This window comes from Hemiscyllium ocellatum, chromosome 14 (assembly GCF_020745735.1).
Source record: "Hemiscyllium ocellatum isolate sHemOce1 chromosome 14, sHemOce1.pat.X.cur, whole genome shotgun sequence".
In the NCBI taxonomy this organism is placed as follows: domain Eukaryota; kingdom Metazoa; phylum Chordata; class Chondrichthyes; order Orectolobiformes; family Hemiscylliidae; genus Hemiscyllium; species Hemiscyllium ocellatum.
In genome coordinates, this window is record NC_083414.1 from 67,571,680 (window position 1) to 67,593,740 (window position 22,061).

The 22,061-nt window shown below is 41.7% G+C and overlaps 2 protein-coding genes across 6 annotated transcripts in view; one reads left to right on the plus strand and one right to left on the minus strand.

The window, feature by feature from the left end:
• The window catches only part of pcbp4 (poly(rC) binding protein 4), a 59,370-nt gene extending 55,749 nt beyond the window's left edge, over positions 1–3,621 (plus strand). Inside the window, exons 13-14 of one of the 2 annotated variants that reach the window (XR_009645437.1) lie at positions 1,088–2,356; positions 3,412–3,621. Coding sequence is in view for 1 of the 2 variants with exons in the window: in XM_060835765.1 (XP_060691748.1) it covers positions 1,088–1,135; positions 3,412–3,415 (52 nt within the window). In the remaining variant the exon portion in view is untranslated. The remainder of the gene's footprint in view (positions 1–1,087; positions 2,357–3,411) is intronic. The other variant, XM_060835765.1, reaches the window with a different exon arrangement.
• Positions 1–22,061, minus strand: part of nprl2 (NPR2 like, GATOR1 complex subunit) — a 68,236-nt gene that overhangs the window by 20,856 nt on the left and 25,319 nt on the right. For 2 of the 4 annotated variants that reach the window (XM_060835767.1, XM_060835769.1), the window contains exons 7-11: positions 20,932–20,968; positions 20,654–20,747; positions 14,916–15,033; positions 8,389–8,531; positions 6,939–7,763 (exon numbers count right to left, since the gene is read on the minus strand). In XM_060835767.1, coding sequence (XP_060691750.1) covers positions 7,696–7,763; positions 8,389–8,531; positions 14,916–15,033; positions 20,654–20,747; positions 20,932–20,968 — 460 coding nt within the window. In that variant the 3' untranslated portion in view covers positions 6,939–7,695. Of the gene's footprint in view, positions 1–6,938; positions 7,764–8,388; positions 8,532–14,915; positions 15,034–20,653; positions 20,748–20,931; positions 20,969–22,061 lie in introns of those variants that run through there. The other 2 variants (XM_060835768.1, XM_060835770.1) reach the window with 2 other exon arrangements.

The following is a 22,061-nucleotide window of genomic DNA, read 5'->3' on the forward strand; positions in this document are numbered from 1 at the left end:
CTTCAGACTGTCAGGCAATGAAGCAAAACTTTAATTGCTACCTCTCATTGCAAACTAAATGGAGAATCTTAAATCAACTGAAAGCTGAAAACAAAATCACGGATTGCTGGGAAAACTCAGCTGGTCTGGCAGCATCTGTAGAGAGACAACAGAGTTAACGTTTTGGGTCCAGTACCCCCCTCCAGAACCAACCTTGTTTTTTTTTGTTAAATCATCTGAAAGCTGATGGTAAGGGCTAAGCCTGTAAATTGCCTTTATTTGGCATTGGTTAATTTAGCTTCAGAGTGTGAGCACGGAACTTTAAATATAAATTTTTAGTGAAAAAAGAATGAAGATTTTAGAAGTGCAGATCAAATCCTGCATTAATGATTCTGTCAGTTATTTCCAAGACTGCACTGAGGCAAATTTAGGACCAGAAATGGGGTGGGGTGAGTTATGAAATAGTGAGGGTTTAACTCTGGTTTCTTCTTACATTTTCAGTGGGAGTTGAGTATCTCCAGCGATGCATCTTAAAACCAGGAAAATAGCCTCCTCATTACCCTCCTTTTGGTTTTTCAAGCATGGTACATTAACCCATCAAGAATTAGACACCGCACAGGAAGCTCCCTAAATTCTCTGGGGCTTGTTCTGGATGAGTGAAATAGCTGATAATGAACCTGCCCTGCCTACTTCTGGAGCTATTTTGCTGTATAGTGGCTGCCCTCTGTATTGGGAGAAAATGAGGGCTGGAGATCAGAGCTGAAAATGTGTTGCTGGAAAAGCGCAGCAGGTCAGGCAGCATCCACGGAGCAGGAGAATCGATGTATTGGGCATAAGCCCTTCTTCAGGAATCAGATTCCTGGAGAAGGGCTTATACCCGAAATGTTGATTCTCCTGCTCTTTGAATGCTGCCTGACCTACTGCGCTTTTCCAGCATCACATTTTCAGCGCTGCCCTCTATATTGTCTGACCCATCACAGAGCCTTGGACAACACTTGTCCATGGAGAAATATCCCAGTTGAATCTTACCCTGTCCTTACCTGTGTACACAATAGGCTAAATTGCTCACTGTGGAATTGCAGACTGATTGATTGCCTCTTTTTCCTAGGTTGAGGTCAGTTGTACACTGCAGTGGAGATCATATCAGCCCACACAGGTGACGAGTGAAAGCTGGGGACCCAGGAATGGGATACAACCCAGCCTGTTCCTTTCTGTCTGTTGGTGGCTACTCTGTGTGATTGTGACTTTTTCCAAGCTTCTTATCTTGTGTGTATATCTCTCCCTTTATCCTGCCATCAGTCCCTTGGATCAACACAGGGAAGCTATGCTCCGGTTCTTTTGTGATTTCCTTTTTAAGTATCAGAATGCAGAGGCAAGATTGGTCTTCCAGGTCTGAAGCTAAACTCAGTAACTCACTGTCGCGTTTAATCATGAGGCTGTCATTGTCACAAGTGGATTTATATCGATTGCAGCAATAACTTATATTTAGTGGCTCCAGGAAAAGAAAGGCTGCTTTGTGCCTCTATTAGTAAAATATGCTAGTCCCTGTGGTCCTTGGCCAAAAACACATGTCCTATTCTCAATCCACTCCAGCTTGCCTTATCCAAAAGCAGCAATAACAGTGCAGTGTCTGGTCCCAGCACTGATTGATTGATTGCCTCTTTTTCCTAGGTTGAGGTTAGTTGTGCACTGCAGTGGAGATCATATCAGAGCTGACAATGATTGGAAAATCGTCTTTTGAACTGAGGGCTTAATTTTGGTTAGGAGACGTTATCAATTTGGGTCTGGGACATCTTTTAGAGTAGTAAAATGTCCAAGAATGTTTCGTAGGACAATTATCAAACAGCATTTAATTCAGCCAGATGTTTTCTGGTAATGTCAAGAACAGCACATCAGGGACTAAGTCCAGTCCTTACACTAGGGCACCCTCCGGTGTTTGTCACTGGTTCTGTGCTAAGTGGAATGACTCAGAACAAATCTTGACAGAAGAGCAGGTCAGAAACAGTGAATTTTGTGGCATCTCATCTGTTTCTCTAAAGTTTTTACCCTATCTTTAAGGCACAAGGCAGGAGCGTGATGGAATATTCCCCACTTGCCTGGATGGTGCAGCCCCAACACCATGCACAAAACGTCATACCAACCAGCAACTGCTTGATTAACATCACACCATATCCACCAATGTCCACATTCACTCCCACCAACACAGTGGCAGCGGTGTGCACCATCTACAAAAGGATTATCCAACACATGACCTGTTGTTCACTAAGAGTTCCGTCAAGGTCCCGAGGCCAGAATGTGACTAGTGCAGGGGTTCCTCATGGTCCATTGTCAACCATGTGATCCTTCATAGCCTCAAGTGCCTTTGTTCAAAACCCAGGTAAGTGTAATAGGAAAATTTTAAAAGGAAGCATAGATAAGGTGACTAGCAAGGTTCTTTTCCCAAGGATGAAGCTGTTCAAAACTAGGGATCTTTTTAAGGTGAGAGAAGGAAGTTTTAAAAAGAATCTGAAGGGTAACTTTTATACTGGATATGTGGAATGAACTGCCAGAGGAAGTCACGGATGCAGGTACAGGAACAACATTTTAAAAAGACATTTTAGTACACATATGGACCACACATAGGCAAGTGGGACTAGTTTAGTTTGGCAACATGGTCGGTGTGGACCAAAGGGTCTGTTTCCATGCTGTATGACTCTCTGACCTGCTCTTCTAGTCAGAGGATGCTTTACTCCATCCCGCAGAGCCTGATGCTGAGCTAGTGGAAGTGAGGGAAGGGCATGTTACAAACAGATTTATTATTATTGTACCCAATAAAACAGAATTATATTGATAGTGCCATAACATGTGCATGCAGTTGCTTTTAAGGAATTAATTTATACAAATTTATACAGCTCCAGTAAATCAAGCAGGAAGCTGCTTTCCTGCTGTTTGATTTATGTAGATCCCTTCCAATGCCATCAATGCTTTCTATTCAGGACCTGACAGGGAATCAAAAGCTGCCAGCTGATGTATTGTTTCCTCCTGAGTCTGACTGTCACTAAGTTTGCGCAGATACAAACACAATCTTGCTGTATTAATGGCTTTTAGTTTATGGCAAGTGATGAGACCTGACATTTATGATGGGGGCTGATGCTCCTTTCCAAACCAAACTCCCTTGTAACCCTTTCAGTCTCAGCAAGAGTCTGGAAATGAAGGTGGTCCATCGTAGAGCAGGCACGTGTTGTGATAAATGCTGAACAACTTAAGAAACATTTGCATTTATATTGTGCCCTTCAAGGCCACAGGACATTCTGAAGCGCTTCACAAGTACTGTCAATAAATGAGGGAAATCCAAGTTGTACACAGCATGATCCCAGATTGTGTTTTAGTAGTGTTGGCTGGGGAAATAGTGGCCAGAACACCAATAAAAAAACTCCCCTGGTTTTTTTTCAGGTGATGCAATGGGATCTTTTAAATCCACACCTGACAGTGCAGGCCTCCCTTACACAGTGGACATTGTAGAACCTTTGTCATTTGTCTACAGCATGCAAAATTAAAAATCAAAAAGAACATATGACAATTGCATTTATTCTTTTGAAAGTGTGAATCATGATTTGTCTCAACATTCTTCTGTGAAAATAAATATACAACAGGCAAGAATGATTGTGGCTGTGCTGTGGAGTTACCATTTGGAATTTTCTTCCAGCAGATACATTGCCGTACTGAGCTTGACTGAATAAACATACTCAATGTTTGGCAACTAATGTACATCATGCACTTCCAATTTCTCTTACTAGTCAAAGAAACTATTTCTAATATTTGTAGATTCCCATTGTTCTGTACTAATACATCTCACATTTTCCCCAATTACAGTAAATTCCAATTGTTGCCCTGTCCACATCAGTTTCACAGGTGATTCCAGATTGGTAACAGCATCATATTAACCATTGTTATTCTTTGACAGTTACTAAAGTCTCCAAATCCTCAAAACACAGATTCTTATGTAAGCCAGAGTATAGAGGGATCAATGCAATGAAACACTTACTAGTAGTAAGTAAATAATGAGGTTCCATTTCCGGTCAACAAGTAACAGCTTGTCACAGGATTATCAATCCATTCAACAGCCAACTTTGTTGTCCCATTTTAATTTTTTCAAGAATGGAAATACTGTTTTAAGATCATCTACATTGTACAATGGTACACACACGTATCAACATAATGTAGATACTTGGATCAATACTCAAAAAGCCATATATGTTTATTTTTTATATATAAAAAGTATTTCAGATTTCCAGATAAAATTGCTCAGAGTTGAGGCAGGGCCAGAAAACTCTGCATCACTGGCACACAAAACTAGCAAAGTGACTGCCACTGATGCGAGGTGCCAGTTGAGAGGTAGCTGTTTGCCAGATGGAATCTGCATCACTGTCATGCTGCAGCGAGACTAAGAGAATTGAAGTGTCAGTGACACATGATACCAGTGCAGATTGCATTATCCAGATGTGCTGAGAGCAGAAGAGCTGGATGTCACTGACACTTGGGACCAGCACACTAGATGGCTGGGAGCGACCACCACCAGCAGAATGAGTATCATTGATGCACTGGGACCAGCACAGGCAAGGATGACTGGCAAGTCATAAGGAGTTGAGTGCCATTGATAACTTCAACATTTCTCTTAAAAACACTTAGGAATAAGTTACAATAGCTTTTGCAGGGTGGGGCTGCTTTCTTTCATTCTTAATGTCATCAAACACTGGCCAGTGTTGGATGCAGTCCAGAACATGGGAAGAAAAATAAATCAGACCTGTGGATGTTCAAAGTTCATCCTCCAGCGCCCTCTAGTAGCCTGGATGAAGTAATTCTTAAGTAGTAAGAATCCGAGAGAGAGGTCTTGCCTCCAATCATTAACTTGGAACTCTTCGCTGGAAAGTACAGGGACTTCAAGTTCTGGCAATACTAATGCACTCTTTGGCTAAGTGGTCACCAAATAGTCTTTCAAACTAAGAATGGTCAAGGTGGATACAGTCACCACTCAGGGTCAGCAGGTCAGGCAGCATCCAAGGAGCAGGAGAAGCATAAGCCCTTCATCAGGCATGATGGCTAGTCACCATTCAGAAGCCAGTGTATTTGCGATTATACCTCACAAAAAGAATACACTTTTGCATGAGAAAATGTTGATATGATGTTTGCAGATGACCACTTGGGAATATTACATCCTGGTGTTAATGGAGACCTGGGTCAAAAAGGCAGTACTGGGTCCAGTGAGCATGTCTCTCTCTGTCACCATTGGCTTTTGATGGAGAATGAACAGATCTAAGGTAGTTTTTCTCAAACTTGAAGGTGGTTGTAAAATATCCCATAATAAATTTATTGATGTCCATTCGTGGCATCTTTGATATAGGAAAATATCTTGAAACACTTCACAGAAGCACAAGGGAAAAATCTCCCAGAAAAAGAAGACATCAGGAGTTCAGGAGGTGAACTTGGCAGGGGGAGGCAGAGGGGAGAGAATTCTATAATGTGTCTCTCATGTCTGAAAGACTACCTGCCAATGATGCAAGAAGGAAATCTTAAAATAGCTACTTGGTAAGGCCATTTAGCCCATCATATCAATATGAGCATTAGTTCTCTGAAATATCAACTCAGCTAATTACACTCTTCCTGTAAATGAAGAATGACTAAAGTCACTGGGAGCCAGATAGTCAATGTAGGTCAGCAAAGATAGAGGTAATGGCCAAAATAGACAGAACACTGTTTGATGAAGCAGACAGGTTGAAGTGTACGGGAGGCTGGCCAGCTAAGCATTGAAATACTTGATATGGATGATGGCTTCAGTGATATGTGGAAGAGGCAGGAATAGGCCAGGATTTTTTTTTCTCTATTCTTTGATGGGATGTGTGCATTGTCTGTCCCCGATTGCCCTTGAACTGAATGGCTTGATAGAGCAGCTAAGTTTTGTTTCTGTGACTCTTAAGTCAGATGTAGTTCAAATTGGACGAGGATGGCAGAAAGGCTTTGACATAATCAATGAGTTTCACTGACACTAGCTTTCAATTCCAGATTTGCTAATTGAATTAAAAATTCCATCGCTGTTATAATGCGCTGTGAACCTGTGTCCCCAGAGTATTAACCTGGGCTTATGTATTACTAGTCCAGAGACATTATCAGTACTTTACAATCTTTCCTTAATGTTACTGAGGTGATAGCAGCCAGCATTTATAATTAAAAGATATGGTGTTTAAAATACAACTCACAATCAAATAGGACACCAAAAATAACGCTTAAAATGGTGAATTTCACTATAACATGTGCAGCACACCACAAGGAAGCTTCCACAAGCCATGTATATGATTTAGGATGTCAGCCCAATTTGCTTCCTTCCTTGTACACCTGTGCTAAACTGTTACATTTCACTTTTCTCCACCACAGGCTTAGTCCAGACTATTCCAATTAAAGTTTACTTCTTCGAAATTCCACTTCATGCATCAGCTCCAGGTGATGTGACCAAAATTTGAATAAGGATCCTGTGTGGGTTCTTCAATCGCAATTGCCCAATTATCTCTCAGCCAGTGTACATTTAAATGGCAACTTTTAAAACAAAACTCGTCCAAAAGCAAATTATAAATGAACAAAAGACCTGGTCTTTTTGGGGGCGTTGGGGAGTACATGATCTGAGGAGCAACTGATGTCTGGTAATGACTTTTGGGAAAGCTTTCACAGGCAGAGATCCAATTGCATTTTGAAATGTTAATACAGCAGATTTATGTGCAGTGCTTTAGTGTAGTAAAAGTGTCACTTCACAAAATGATTTATGATTACTATTTCTTAAAGTGCAATTGAGTTTTTAAGAGCATTACTTCCAAGTGTTACATGTAATTTAATCTCACTAATTAAGTTTGAAATCAGTTTGCATTGGAGATTTTAAAAAAAGACTATCATTCAGATCAGAATATTTTAATGTATTAAATAATTCTATTTATCCAAAACTAGTCATAACCATCTGTACAGATTTGTACATTTCTATTCTCACGAAGGCACTGATTTGCAGAGCAATGGTTCAAATATACTGAGCTCAGCAGGAACACATTCAAAAGGGTCATTTTTCAATGCTGGCAAGAAGTTCAACTGTGAATCCATCACAAATTATTTGATCTCATCAACACACACATATGCTTTGACAGCAGGTGACCATGGATAGACCACACCCTGGGGCACCAAGACCACTCAAAGTACCACCAACTGAGATCAGCTAAAGCAGTGCAGATTGGGGACTCAACTTGGTTACCACAGGTTACGTAGTAATTGGTATTATACACGATAAGTAACAGGCTAGCGAAGGAATGTTTCACCAAAGAATTTTAAATGATTGGAGAAGGAAAGATTTGAATCAACCATGGTGGATGGGTCAGCTCTTTCCTTGATACTCATGATGAGATGCATGCACACAGGAGGAGGATTAGGGTAAGGATGATATTAATATAAACACAAAATCTCTTAAGTTACAGATCACAATCTATTTAAGGAAAAATGGTGTCACACATTCCTTACCTATTTTTAAGTTAATCTAGGAGACTCAGAACAGTTTATCATTACTGAAAACCAGTACAGCTTACACTACCCAAGTCTGAACCATCTATTACTTTTTCACACTCCTCGCAAAACTGATCTTCAGCTTAGAAACTCTTGGTCAACTTTACACCCGTGCGACATCCAGCAGTTGTGCCACTTGCTGTACTCTCATTTCCAGCACACAATGATATTAGAGTCATTCTCTAGCCTCTCATCCAATTCTTTGTAGCTAATTCCTGAGAGCAATAGAGAGAAGAAGCATTTGTTATAATTCCCACAATGATAATATCAAACACTTCCAAGTAGTTAGTCTTGGCTAAAACAAAGGTCAGATACAGAGGAGGTGTTAGCTATGGTTCAGTTGGAGTGCTCTCACTTTGGAGAGATCACAAACTCCACTGAGACTTAACCAGCAACTCTAGACTGATACTACAGTGCTGGAGGTGCCTCCTCGCAGATGAGTTGTTGAACTGTCTACTCTCAGGCAAGTGTGAAAGACCAATGGCACAGTTTGGAACGGCAGCTGCTATGGGTGATCTGCTCCTTGAAAGCATGGATTAGATAAAGAGTAAAGCTTCCTCCGCACTTCTCTAGTGAAAAGCTTCATGGCAATTGTTTCTTTTCTAGGCTCAGCTATCCTGCAGCTTCTCTAATACAGAATCTCAGTATTATTAGAAGCTATTTTAAGCTATGGACCCATATCCAAAATACTACTCAAGTTAAATTTATACAGGGCCCTTATTGCAAAGTCTGGAATGTGAACACACCTCATTTGTGCAAATACAGAATACTTTTCACAGCTCTACTCCCTCAGCTGTTTTGACCCCAGTAAATGGGGTGAACCCCTTTGGGATGGTTTACCTGTTTTGCAGCAGATTTCATCATAGCTGTGTGAACCAGTGTAGAGACGAGGCGGCCGGCTTCTCTCGTCTCGGTTGATCTTCACCGGATACTTATGTAGTCGCCGAATTAGATTTTTCATCAGACCAAACTGAATCAACTTTCTAAAATCAGAGGAGAATGAAGCACTTTGACTCTTCCATAGCGAATCACATATCAGACTCCCCAAAGTCTCCGCAACAAGGCACAAGTCAGGAGTGTGTTGGGATACTCTCTAGTTTTGTTTGGTTGCAACAACAAAACTCAAAAAACCTGATAGCAACCAAGGCAAAGCAGTTGACTTGGTTTGCATAACCTACAGACAAAACATTCGCATTCGTCAACCACAGAATGCCATGGTTGCTGTGAATACCATCAACAAGATGCACTACAGCCACTTGGCAAGGCTCCTTCAACACCACCTGCCAAAACTGCACCCTCTACCACCTAATAGGCCAAGGATTATAGGCACAAGGGCAAACTCTCTGCAAATTCCTGTCACACATCATCCTGACTTTGTATGATTATCACTGTACTTCACTGACATGGAGACAAAACACTGAAAACTCCCACTGGCGGTGACTCAGTGGTTAGCATTGCTGCTTCACAGCACCAGGGACCTGGATTCGATTCCTGCCTCAGGCGACTGTCTGTGTGGAGTTTGCACATTCTCCCCTTGTCTGTGTTTTTTTTCTCCGGGTGCTCCAGTTTCTTCCCACAATCCAATGTGCTGGTCAAATGAACTGGCAATGCTAAATTGCCCTTAGTGTTAGGTGCATTAGTCAAGGGTAAATATAGGGCAGGAGAATGGGACTGGGTGGGTTACTCTTTGCAGGGTCGATGTGGACTTGTTGGGCTGAAGGGCCTGTTTCCATACTGTAGTATGGAATAAGTACTCTGGGAATAAACATTCTCCACAAACTGCAGCAGTTCAAGGATAATAATAAATGTGCGATAACAAAACCAATAAGAGAAAACTTTTTTTTAAAAAAAGCAAGACAACAGGGAGATCAAGGAGACCGTCCCCATTATTCATTCAACCTATTTGTAAGGTAGCTGCAAATGTGTTGCTGGTCAAAGCACAGCAGGTTAGGCAGCATCTCAGGAATAGAGAATTCGACGTTTCGAGCATAAGCCCTTCATCAGGAATAAGAGAGAGAGAGCCAAGCCGGCTGAGATAAAAGGTAGGGAGGAGGGACTAGGGGGAGGGGCGATGGAGGTGGGATAGGTGGAAGGAGGTCAAGGTGAGGGTGATAGGCCGGAGTGGGGTGGGGGCGGAGAGGTCAGGAAGAGGATTGCAGGTTGGGAGGGCGGTGCTGAGTTGAGGGAACCGACTGAGACCTGGGGGGTGCAGTGAGAGAGGGACTCACTGAAATCCTTGTAGAGGGAGGAAGAGAGCTTCTTCAAGGAAGGCATCCTCTTCCTGACCTCTCCGCCCCCACCCCACTCCGGCCTATCACCCTCACCTTGACCTCCTTCCACCTATCCCACCTCCATCGCCCCTCCCCCTAGTCCCTCCTCCCTACCTTTTATCTCAGCCGGCTTGGCTCTCTCTCTCTTATTCCTGATGAAGGGCTTATGCTCGAAACGTCGAATTCTCTATTCCTGAGATGCTGCCTAACCTGCTGTGCTTTGACCAGCAACACATTTGCAGCTGTGATCTCCAGCATCTGCAGACCTCATTTTCTACTATTTGTAAGGTAGATCACACTTAATCAGTATGAAATTACAGCTTGTCCACACATGGATTTGGAGAAGCAGGGATTAATCAAGAACAGTGGGCTTGGTTTTGTTAAGGGATGGATACATCTGACCAACCCGTCTGAATTTTTCGAAGAGGTGACCAGGTTACAGATGAGACCAACACATTTGATGCAGCCTAATTAGCGTTCAGCAAGCTTTTTGATAAGGTCCCCATGGTTTACTGACAGCAAGGGTTAAGAGACTCTATCGAAAGAAAATTTGGCTAATTGGAACCAGAATTGGCTGAGTGGCAGGAAGTAGGCGGTGATGGTCGAGGTGTAGTTTTGTGACTGCAAGCCTGTGTCGGGTGAGGCTCTGCAGGGTTAAGCTTTGGGATCCCTGCTGAATTTCTTTTATTCGTTTGTGGGATGTGGGCATCATGGGTTTGCCAGTATTTATTGACTGTCCCTAGTTGCCCTTGAGGTGGTGATGGTGAGCTGTCTTGAACCACTGTAGTCCATGCACTGTAGGTAAACCCACAATGCTATAAGGGAAAGAAATCCAGGAGTTTGACAGTGAAGGAATAGTGATACATTTCCAGGTCAGGATGGTGAGTTGCTTGGAGGGAAACTTGCAGGTGGTGTTGTTCCCAAGTATCTGCTACTTGGTCCTTCTAAAGGGAAGTGGTCATGGGTTTGGATGGTGCTGTCTCAGGATCTTAGGTGAATTACTGCAGTGCAACTTGCAGATAGTATTGAGCGTTGGTGGTGGAGGAAGGGGATGCTTGTGGATATGGTGCCAATTAAGTGAGCTACTTTGTCCTAAATGGTGTCAAGCTTTTTGATTGTTGGAGCTGCACCCATCCAGGCAAGTAGGGAGTATTCAACCATAATCTTGATTTATGACTTGCAGGTGACGGGCTGGCTTTGGGAGTCAGGAGGTCAGTTACTAACCACAGTACTCCTAGCCTTTTGTAGCCACTGTGTTTATGTGGCAAGTCTAGTTGAGTTTCTGGTCAATAGCAATCCCAAGGATATTGATAGCGGGGGATTCAGTGATGGTAACAACACTAAATATCAAAGGGGAAAGATAGTTATATTGTCTCTTATTGGAGATGGTTTTACCTGGCAGTTATGTGGCGCAAATATTACTTGCCATGTGTCAGCCCAAGCCAAGATATTGTCCAGATCGTATTGCATTTGAACATGGACTCCTTTTGTATCTGAGGATCACAAGTGGTGCTGAACATTGTGTAATCATCAGCAAACATTCCTATTTCTAACCTCATGATGGAGGGACAGCCATTGATAAAGCAGATGAAGATGGTCAGGCCTAGGACACTATCTTGAAGAACTCCTGCAGAGATGTCCTGGAACAGAGATGATTGACCTCCAACAATCACAACAATCTTCCTATGTGCCAGATATTGTAAGTCCATGGCTGAATATGACAAAATGACTGTAGAATTTTCTTTTTAACTGACACAGACATTTGAAGGAAATTTTAACCGAAGTAGCATTTCACATAACTCAAATCATGACCTTCAAAGCCAGACAACAAAATGCATGAGCCTTATTAAGATGGGACTAGAATGCAAACAGTAAGACTCTGATACGTTAGCTCAGATGAAAACCATCTGATCTGAGATTTCTAATTTTTATGTGAAATAGTGAAAATTTGACCCACTTAAGATGAGGCTTGTAAATAATAATAATTACATATTAGAGTAGAGACATATTCATATAAGAATGCAAGTTTAAATTTATTAGATTGTGGGGAATTAAATTTCTGAAAGCAGTTAGCCTTGAATGCAGAGACAGGTTTTGATAAATACTAGTGAAGAAACTTTTTCCTTCATTAGCAAGAAAATTAGAAGAAAAAGGTATAATAAGTTAACCTTAGAAGAGTACCAAACAACATGGCAAAGGTAGCAGAAACTATGACCTCGAAAGGATAAATAACTGCCGCTTCCCAAGTTGGATAAAAGGGAAATTGTTCCTGAAATTGTTAGCTTTGTCACAGAATCATAGTATTAGGTTTAACCATGTTAAACTTTATAAGTAGTTTTATATTAGAGCTGATATTACAAATATTATAACCATTGGTAGAAATTAACATGCTTTTTAATCTTCTGTACTAAGGTCAGTAAGGGATGTGAATTTCTTGACCAAATTTGTAAAGTCATTAGTAATAAGTATATGAGGCGACTGGCAAAGGTCTCGGAAGAGACATAAAAATCAGTGTTGAAATATGGCCAATAATCGTAAGAGCCCAAGGACAGGTGATAGGGGTCTGGCAAGCATCACAAGATGATGGAAGGACCTAAGGTGGACCATGAAGTTGTCCATTGTTGATCATGTATTTGCAGGATTGGAAGTGTAGGAGAGAGGGGATGTGGCAAGCACCGATGTCAATGAAGCATTTAACCACGATAAAGAAATATGTACAAATATTCTCTATTTTGTTGGGAAAGGTAGATTGTCACTGACCTCTGATCTGAACTGTAATTAGGAGGGCAACTGGGCCCCACATGAAAGCCAGATTCGGAACAGTCTCTGCTGTCTCCCATATGTGGTAAAGGAACTCCAAACAGTGATTTGTGCTACTGAACGAGGAACTTACAACTCCTCTTTAAAATCCCTCTCCAACATCAAATATGACTTTAACTAGCAGAGAGTATTCCCCGATACTCACGGATTCCAATTTTGCTCGGGCCCCTTGATACTACATTTGGTCAAATGTGGCTTTGATGTCAAGGGCAGTTACTCTCACCTCACCTCTCGAATTTCGCCCTTTTGTCCATATTTGAACTAAGACTGCAATGAAGTCAGGAACTGAGTGGCCCTTGCGGAACCTGAACTGGGCATCACTGAACAGGTTATCGCTGAGCAAATGCTGCTTGATAGCACTGTTGATGACACCTTCCATCACAGACTGGTAATTAGCTGGGTTGAACTTGTCCTGCTTTTTGTCTTCAGGACATAGCTGGGCAATCTTCCGTGTTGTCATGTTGATGCCAGTGTTGTGACTGAACTGAAAGGGCTTGGCTAGGGGAGTGGCAAGTTCGAGCACAAATCTTCAGTGCTATTGCTGGAATGTTGTTTGGATCCAAAGTCTTTGTGCTATCCACGGCCTCCAACTGTTTCTTAATATCACATGGAGTGAATTGAATTGGCTGAAGACTGGTATCTGCAATGCTGGGCACCACTGGAGGAGACCGAGACGGATCATTCACTTGACACTTCTGGCTGAAGATTGCCTTATCCTATACTAATTTATTTAGCTCTTCCATTATCGCAGATAGGGACATTTGCAGAGCTTTGTCCTCTAGTGAGTTGTTTAATTACTTACTATCATTCTCAACTGGATGTGATAGGACTACAGAGTTTACGTCTGATTTGTTAGTTCACTTAGCTCTGTCTAACACTGCTGTGGTTTGGGGTAAATATAAACAATTTACACGATTTGCAGGTAGGAGGGTTGATCAGTGAGTTTGTGGATGATATGAGGATTGGTGGGAAGTAGATACTGAGGAGGATAGCCTTAGATTACAGGAGGATACAGAAGGGCTGGTTAGATGGTCTGATCAGAGGCAACTGGAACTCAATTCAGATAAGCATGAGGTGAAGCAATTGAGTGGGACAAACAAGGTAAGGGAATACATAATGAATGGTAGGACCCTGGGAAGCGCCAAGGACCAGGACATGAGGAACCCTGGTGTCTATGTCCACCAGTCCTTTAAGGTATTGGGACAGGTAGATAAAAATGATCGAAAAGGCATTTGGAATACAATGGAACCTCGATAATCTGAATGTGATTTGCGGGCACTATTTCGTTCAGATAATCGATTATTTGGTTAATCGATTAAATGCCTTTCCTCTGGGGCTCGGAGTTTTTAAAAAGTCTGCTCACTGTTCAGGAGGTAAGGCAGTATGACAGTGCACGAGACCCCGCCCCAACCCCATCTGACACCACCCCCCCGCCCCAACCCCATCACCTGCCCCCTCACCCTGTCTGACACCATCCCCACCCCCAACCCTGTCTGATAACGCCCCCAAACCCTGTTTGATACCGGCCCCACCCTGTCTGAAACAGCCCACCGCACCCGCACATCCACCCCGGCCCCAACCCCATCTGAGACCGCCCCCCACACCCACACATCACCCCTGCCCCCAGCTCGGTCTGACACTTTCCCCACCCACAAACCTGTCTGACACCGCCCCCTGCCCCCAACATCCTCCACCCCCAACCCATACACACCCGTCCCCTCTCTGGGGCAGCTGGACTGGACACCAGCAACAAGACTGCTGCAGTTGCCTTTGTGGGATAAGTCTCCAAATAGCGCACGCGCGCACACACACACGCGCGCAGCCACAGCCACACACACAACTTTTTGACAGGTTCCACGTTTGCCCTGTACAGGGTAATGTTGGAGAGACTATTTGGGGAAGGTGGGTTTAGGGTACACCCCTCTGTAGAATTCCAGGGAAAGTGTGGGAGGGGGAGAGGCAGGAGATCAGTTATTTGGAGACGGTGTCTGTTTAATCACTGTAAACAAAAGACGCGATCACTGTTGGAAACATGTCTTTGATGTAATGTTTCCATCGGGACCTCCAGATCTCCTTTGGATAATCCGAATTTTGGATAATTGGTATTTGGATAATCAAGGGTTCTCTGTACTTGCAATGCCAAGACATACAAGGCTATGGGCCAATGGGAATGGACTAGTTAGGCGGCTGTTTTTGACCAATGCACGCTTGATGGGGTCTTTCTCCGTGTTGCAGACCTCTATGACTCTAATCCAAAGCCAAGGCTCAATATCCTACCTCTCGTCCACACGTTGAAGCTGTTGAGCATAGCGGGAGCAGAGATCTCGTGCTGTAGTGCCAGGACTGAGCCCACAGTAAAGCTGAAATACATCACGCAGACTGGCACGCTTGTGTCCTGTGGGAAGAAGGGGCAAGTGACAGGTCTTCAAAGGCCTCCCACTGATGTAGTATCATCTAACCTCTATAGGTGAATTGTACATACAATGTTCACATCAGCAATAGTGATTTTTAAGCTGTTATCCCTATTCTGGCTTCTCACTTGCATATTAGTTATTTGGGAGTGAACTCCACTTGCAATCTATTGAGTTAGCTTCCCAACAGATCTAAATCCTTCTGAGATTCTTTGGATTGCTCCTCATTAGCTTATTTATCACCAATTTTAGCTTCAATCTCATTCAAATCATGCTTTTTAAAATGAAAGTTAACACGAAACTATAGCCACTTAAAGAATGAGTCACTCAAAAACCCCTGCCATTGTACAAAAAATTCTTTTATTAGAAATTCTCTTTCTCCTCTTTTGACCAGCTTTCTCAGGGACTTGGACAGGATTTGACTCAATAGTGTTAGTGACCCAATACTAGTCCACAGATCCTGACTGGTCTCCAATGACCATTAACTGAAGTAACAAAATAAATGGCTGCAAAAACTCAGCAAGTCTGGCAACATCTGTGGACAGAAAGCAGAGTCAATGTTAGGGGTGCAAAGACCCTTTTTCACCATCCAGAGGCTGGATGCTGGTCAAGAAATGGAAACTCCATTTTTTTCTCCTTTAACTGAGGATTTGAAACTTTAGCAAAGATCAGGGTTTTGCTCAGATCTGCAAGACACTCTCTCTCAACATAAACACATATTCACTCATTCTATGGGCAGCCAATTCCTATTTAAGGTCATTTTCCATGCAGGACTTTACTTCCCAAGTCACAGCATGGACACTAATTTATCTTAACAACTAATCAAGGAAAAAGAACCTGCTAAATGATTCGAAAATCTCACCATTTTATGAAATCTAACTCTTCCCCATTTCACGAGTCCAATATGCCAAATGCCAACTGTGCCTGGGAAAACTACAGCAAGCCAATTGGCGCTACATGCCACCAGGCTGCCATTGGTCTATAAATTTCTATTTATGCTCAGCGGATTGTTGAAGACATTTGAAAGAATTTTCAGTATAATATGTGTTTTATGATAGATCCTTACCAGTCACCTTAGTGAAAGATACATTATAACAAGGTCAACATGGCTTTGTGTGTGGGAGATCATGCCTCACAACTTTGTTTAAGTTATTTGAAGGAGTAATCAAAAAGGTTGACACAGGGTGGCAGACACAGTCTATATGAATTTCGGTAAGGCCTTTGATAAGGTTCCACATGGTAGGGTCTGGGAGGTTAGATCACATGGAATCTGGGGGAGCTGGCAAACTGGATATATAATTGGCTTGATGGTAGGACAGAGGGTAATAGTGGAAGGATGCTTGTCAAACTGGAGGCCTGTAACTGGTGGCGTGCCTCAGTGGTCAGTGTTAGGCCCATTGCTGGTTGTTATCTATATCAATGATTTGGATGAACATGTACAAGGCATGACACTAAAATAGGAGGTATTATGGACAGTGAGGAAGGTTATCAGAAATTGCAGCAGGATCCTGATCAGCTGGGGAAATAGGCTGAGAAATGGCAAATGAAGTTTAATACAGATAAGTGTGAGGGCATGCATTTTGGAACATCAAATCAAGGTAGGGAGTTTCATGGTGAATCGTAGATCCTTAAGGAGTGTAGTGGAACAGAGGGACATTGGAGTTCAGCTGCACGGTTCTCTGAAAGTGGAGTCTCAGGTAGGCAGAGCATAAGGTTTTTGGCACACTGCTCTTCGTCAGTCAGGTCACTGAGTACAGAAGTTAGGTTGCAATTGTACAGGATATTGGTGAGGCCACACTTGGCTACTGTGTTCCGTTTTGGTCACCTTGCTACAGGAAGCAAGTTATTAAACTGCAAAGAGCACAAAAGAAATTTACAAGAATGTTGCCAGAACTCAAGGATCTGAGTTATAGGGAGAGGTTGGACAAGGTAGAACTCTTTTAAAAAAAAGAGTATAGAAGACTGAGGGGGATTTTATTGTAGTGTATAAGATTGTGAAATGCAAGATAAGGTGAATGCATTCAGTCTTTTTCCCAGGGTTGGGGAATCAAGGACTAGAGGGCATCAGTTTAAGGTTAGCGGGGAAAGAATAAAAGGGAACTTGAGGGGCAGCGTTTTTACACAGAGTGGTACACATATGCAATGAGCGGCCAGCAGAAGTGGTTGAGGCAGGTACGTTAACAACATGTAAAAGGCATTTGGACACATAATGGATAGGAAAGGTTTAGAAGGACATGGACCTAGTGCAGAGAAATGCAGTTTGCACTGATAGACATTTTGGTCAGCATGGAGCAGTTTCGGTGAAAGGGTCTGTCTCCATGCTGTAGGGCTCTCCGTCACTTTATCTATTTGCTGCCACCACTGTCCTTTGAGGTTGGGATCCAAAGGATTTGACTGGTTTAGTGTGGTAGAGGAAAACCACTAAGTAGTCTAACAAGAAAAGGCTCTTGACTTAAACAAGATGAAGCTTAATGCACAATAGCAACTAGGTATAAGCTATTTTGATATGACAGATATTGTAGTGAAATCCATGAGGGAGTCCTTCATGTTAGGTCTACCTTTTTTGAGATCCAGTAATGTACTCTCCTCTCCATCCATGACATTGTAATATTGGATGGTGCTTAATACATTCCTCAGCATTAACCCGTTCAGATTCTTATATCCTTTACAACAATGTTTATTGCATAATTTCATATCTTAGTCCCAGGTATGCCATGACAATTAAACAATAAAACCCTATCACGCCCAGAAATAACAAGCACTCCTCTATTAGATTTCATCCCTGTTGCCAGTCCGATTTGCAAAATCTTGGGAGCCTATAATGACCCAGTCTGCATCATTATATATTTTTCAAACTACTGCTCGTTGTTTCACGAGACCCATTCAATTCAATCATCTGCTGAGTTCACCGACAACTATGAAGACTTAAAGCAAAACATGCACATCAACATTTCGAGGAAGACCTCAATCTGGGCTCCAAGCTCTGCAGCTCTAGGGGCAAAATCCTTGATATTACTACTTCAAAGTGTTGTGCAGGTACAAACTAGTATTCTTTAGCATATTTTTGCTTTAAGAAATGATGAGCGGTAACCTCCCTGAGGATTATAAAGTGATATAGCACCATAACATTAGTCCAAATTTCAAACAGTCTCAACAATTTATTATGGAAAACATTGTGCTAATTGCTTGATAAGTTGATTCTGACTGGGTGAGGTGATGCCATGGAAGAAGTAATGTGAACTTGCTATTCAATCAGCATTCTTTTCACCTACCCTGATCGTTTGAAATTTGGCATTTTTGCATTGGTCATGATGAGTGCAAGACAAAAAATATTGGCAATATCTCTTTCTTTTTAAGTAAAATATTTCAGTTTTGTGTCATCAAATAGCTGTTTGAAATAGGAGCAGAGGTCACTATACCTCCACCACCGAACTCATCATGGCTGATCTACTACCTCAACTTACATTCCTGCACTATGGCCAAATACCTTTATTCAAAAATATATTAATCTCGGTCTTGAATGACCACCCACATCCCTATGAAGTGGAAATTCCAAAGATTCACAACCCTCTGAGTAAAGACATTTCATATCTTAGTCCCAAAGGCAACCCATTTCTTTTAGAATCAAGCTATTTGGTTCTCCAGAAAGGGGACATTCTTCATACATCTACTCTGTCAACCAATGGTCTATTTAACATTAAATTTTCAATGTCCAATGTTATAGCCTTTTAAATTATTTTAAATTCTGAAGAGATTGTCCCAATTTATTCAATCTCTTCTCAGAATACAACCCGTACATTCCAGGCATCAGTTTAGTCAATTTATATTGTAAGTGTATCTTTTTTCAGGGAAGGAGACTGAAACTATACACAGTACTCCAGGTATGGCCTCTCCAAACCCCTCTACAATTGTAGTAAAACGTTTACTCTAAAACTTTAATCCATTTTCAACAAAAATCATTCCCCTCCCTGTAAGTTAATATCAAGTGATTAACATATGAAAACACCCAAGTCCCCTGAACACCAACCAATCCAGTCCCTAACCATTTAAAGAATACAGTTCCTCTAATTTTCCATCCAGAGTGGATAACTTCACACTTTCCCACATTATTTTATATCTTGGCATTTTCCTTTCCACTCATTCAACCTCAGCAGTTTTTGTGTCCTCACAACATATTTAATAAGAACATACAAAATAGAAAAAGGAGTGGGTCATTCTATATGACCATGGTTGATTGATACTTCAGTGCCTTTTACCCAGAATAACCCCACAACCCGATACCCCATTAATAATGACAAATCCATTAATCTCTACATGCAACATCCTCAAATACTTTGCTTCCACTGCGCTCTCGGATACTGAAATCCACATATTCGCAACTCAGAGGAAAAGCAATTCTCCTCTTGGTCCTAGATGGCACCCTACCCCTTACTTTTAAATTGTGCCCATTCTAGGGAGACCTCTTACCAGCTTCATCCTGCTTATTCCATCAGTATTTTAGCAGGTTTCGATGACATCATCTCTCATTCTTCAAAACTGAGAGAATATTGTCCAATCTTCATCATAGGACAGTCCCACCAGCCCAGGAACAAGTCTGGCAAATCTTCATTGCACTCTCTCTATGCCAATGATATATTTTCTGAGATAAGCAGACTAAAATTGCACAGACTATTCTAGGCGTAGTCTGACCAAGTTTTTATTCAACTGAAGCAAAACTTCACTACTCCTGTACTCAAATCTTCTTACAATCAAGTCTTACATTCCATTAGCCCTCCTAATAGCTTGTTGCGCCCACATATTGACCTTCAGTGACTTGTTACCAACAAGGACACCCAGGCCCCATAACCTCTCACCATTTAAAAAACACTCTGCACATCTGTGCCTCATTTCAAAGTGGATAACCTCACATTTTTCCACATCATATTCCACCTATCATGCATTTGCTCACTCATTAAGCCTGTCCAAATCCTCCTGAATCCACTTTAATTTTCCTGAATACACATTCCCACTTTGTTTTGTATCATTTGCAATTTTGGAAATATTACATTTGGTCCCTAAACCCAAATCATACCAGACACACCCTGCAAATGGGAGAATGACCCTTTTATTCCTATTCTCCATTTTCTATTAGCTGATCTTTAATCCATGACAGTATATTACCTCCTATCCTGTGTGTTTTACGTTTGTTAACCAAAACATTATTTATAATAAATTCTAGCAGCTTCCCTTCTCTAGCAGCTGTAAGGCTAACAAGTCTGTAGCTCACAGTTTTCTCTTCTTTCCTTTCTTAAATAGGAGAGTGACATTTGCGAGCTTCAAACCTGCAAGAACTATTCCAGAATCCATAGATTCCTGGAAGATAATCACTGCTGTATCAAGTATCTCTATAGCCACCTTTTTACACACTCTGGCTTGTTGAATGTCAGGTCCTGACGACTTAGCATGATTGATCTGAGTACTCCACATTCCCAACTATCCTGATAACCTTTCACTCCTTTTATTGTATCATTATAATTTACAAGATTTTCCATGTTGCTATGTTTGTGGACATTAATGCCATTTGATTTTCATTGCCTTTGCACGGTTTAGGAACTTTCATCATACCTGGTTTGGTGACATATACTAGGCACTCTTCCTGCAAGGATTTGTCATCTACCAGATCCTGCACCCGAGGAGTTGGACAGTACACATTGGAATACTTCAGAGAAAAGGAATAGAATGCAGTTAAACAGCAGCAGAACTAGAAATTAATGTAAAAGTAGGTTCGGTAAAAGGTAAAAGCTGGTTTCATTTTAAGGCAGAGAAGAACTGGCACAGAAGCAACAGCTAATTCTAGATAATAATTAGAAATATAAATAAACTGAGTGTCTACTTCCACTCACCTGGAATATAGGAACTAAGGTCACAACTCCATAGTACCTGCAAGACAACAGCACACATTACTTGCACAGTGCAACTTGAACTGAATGAACAGGAGCACAATTTATTAACAGATTGCTCTGTACAATATATTCCCGTGCTGATTGTGACTGTTTGATTTTGTGTTGAGTGTCAGGAGATGGGAGAGATATTAAATGAATATTTAGCATAAGTTTTTATTGTTGATAAAGAATTGGAGTCTAGACAAGTCAATAAAATAAATACTGATGCTCACATTACAAAGAAGTAGTGCTGGAAGTCTTAGAAAACAAAGGTAGATAAATTCCCATGACCTGACCAACTGCATCCCAGGACCTTGTCTGAAGTTAGGGAGAAAATTGTGGGGCCCCCTAGGAGAAATATTTGTATCATCTATAAATACAGGTTAAGTACTGGAGGGTACAGTTACAGCATTTAGAAGCTACCTGATGAAGGAGTAGAGCTCTGAAAGCTTGTACTTCCAAATAAACCTGTTGGGACTTTAACCTGGTGTGTTATTTTCAGCATCTAGAAGATATTTGGATAAGTACATAAATAAGAAAGATTTGGAGGGATATGGAGCAACCGCAGGCAGGTGGGACTAGTTTAATTTGGGATTAAGATCAGCATGGACTGGTTGGACCGAAAGGTCTGTTTCCATGCTGTGTGACTCTGTAGATCTACTTTAGAGTAGACATACTGAACTATATAAAAAAAGAATTAAATAAGGTTCTGAAATTTATTAAGGTCCCTTCACTCCAAAATACCATAAACATAAATATTCCTTTAAACCATTTCCCCTGAGAGGGATAAACAACCATACGCAAATTATTTCATCCCCAAATCCCAGATCACCAGTTTATGAAGTTCCTAAAAAAAATTAAAACTTCAAAAGATGTAGTCATGGAGAGATGCATCTCAGACAGGTAGACTGGGGAGGGCAAGGTGAAGTAGGCTTTCCCTTTACCATTTGCCACAGGCTCGATATATGATACCAGATATGCCCTACATCACTTGGTCAATTCAGTCAGTAGTGATGCTTCTGAGCCCTTCTTTGTGATGGACGTTGAAGACCCCACATTCGGTTTCCTTCACATCCTAAGTGTTTCTCCAA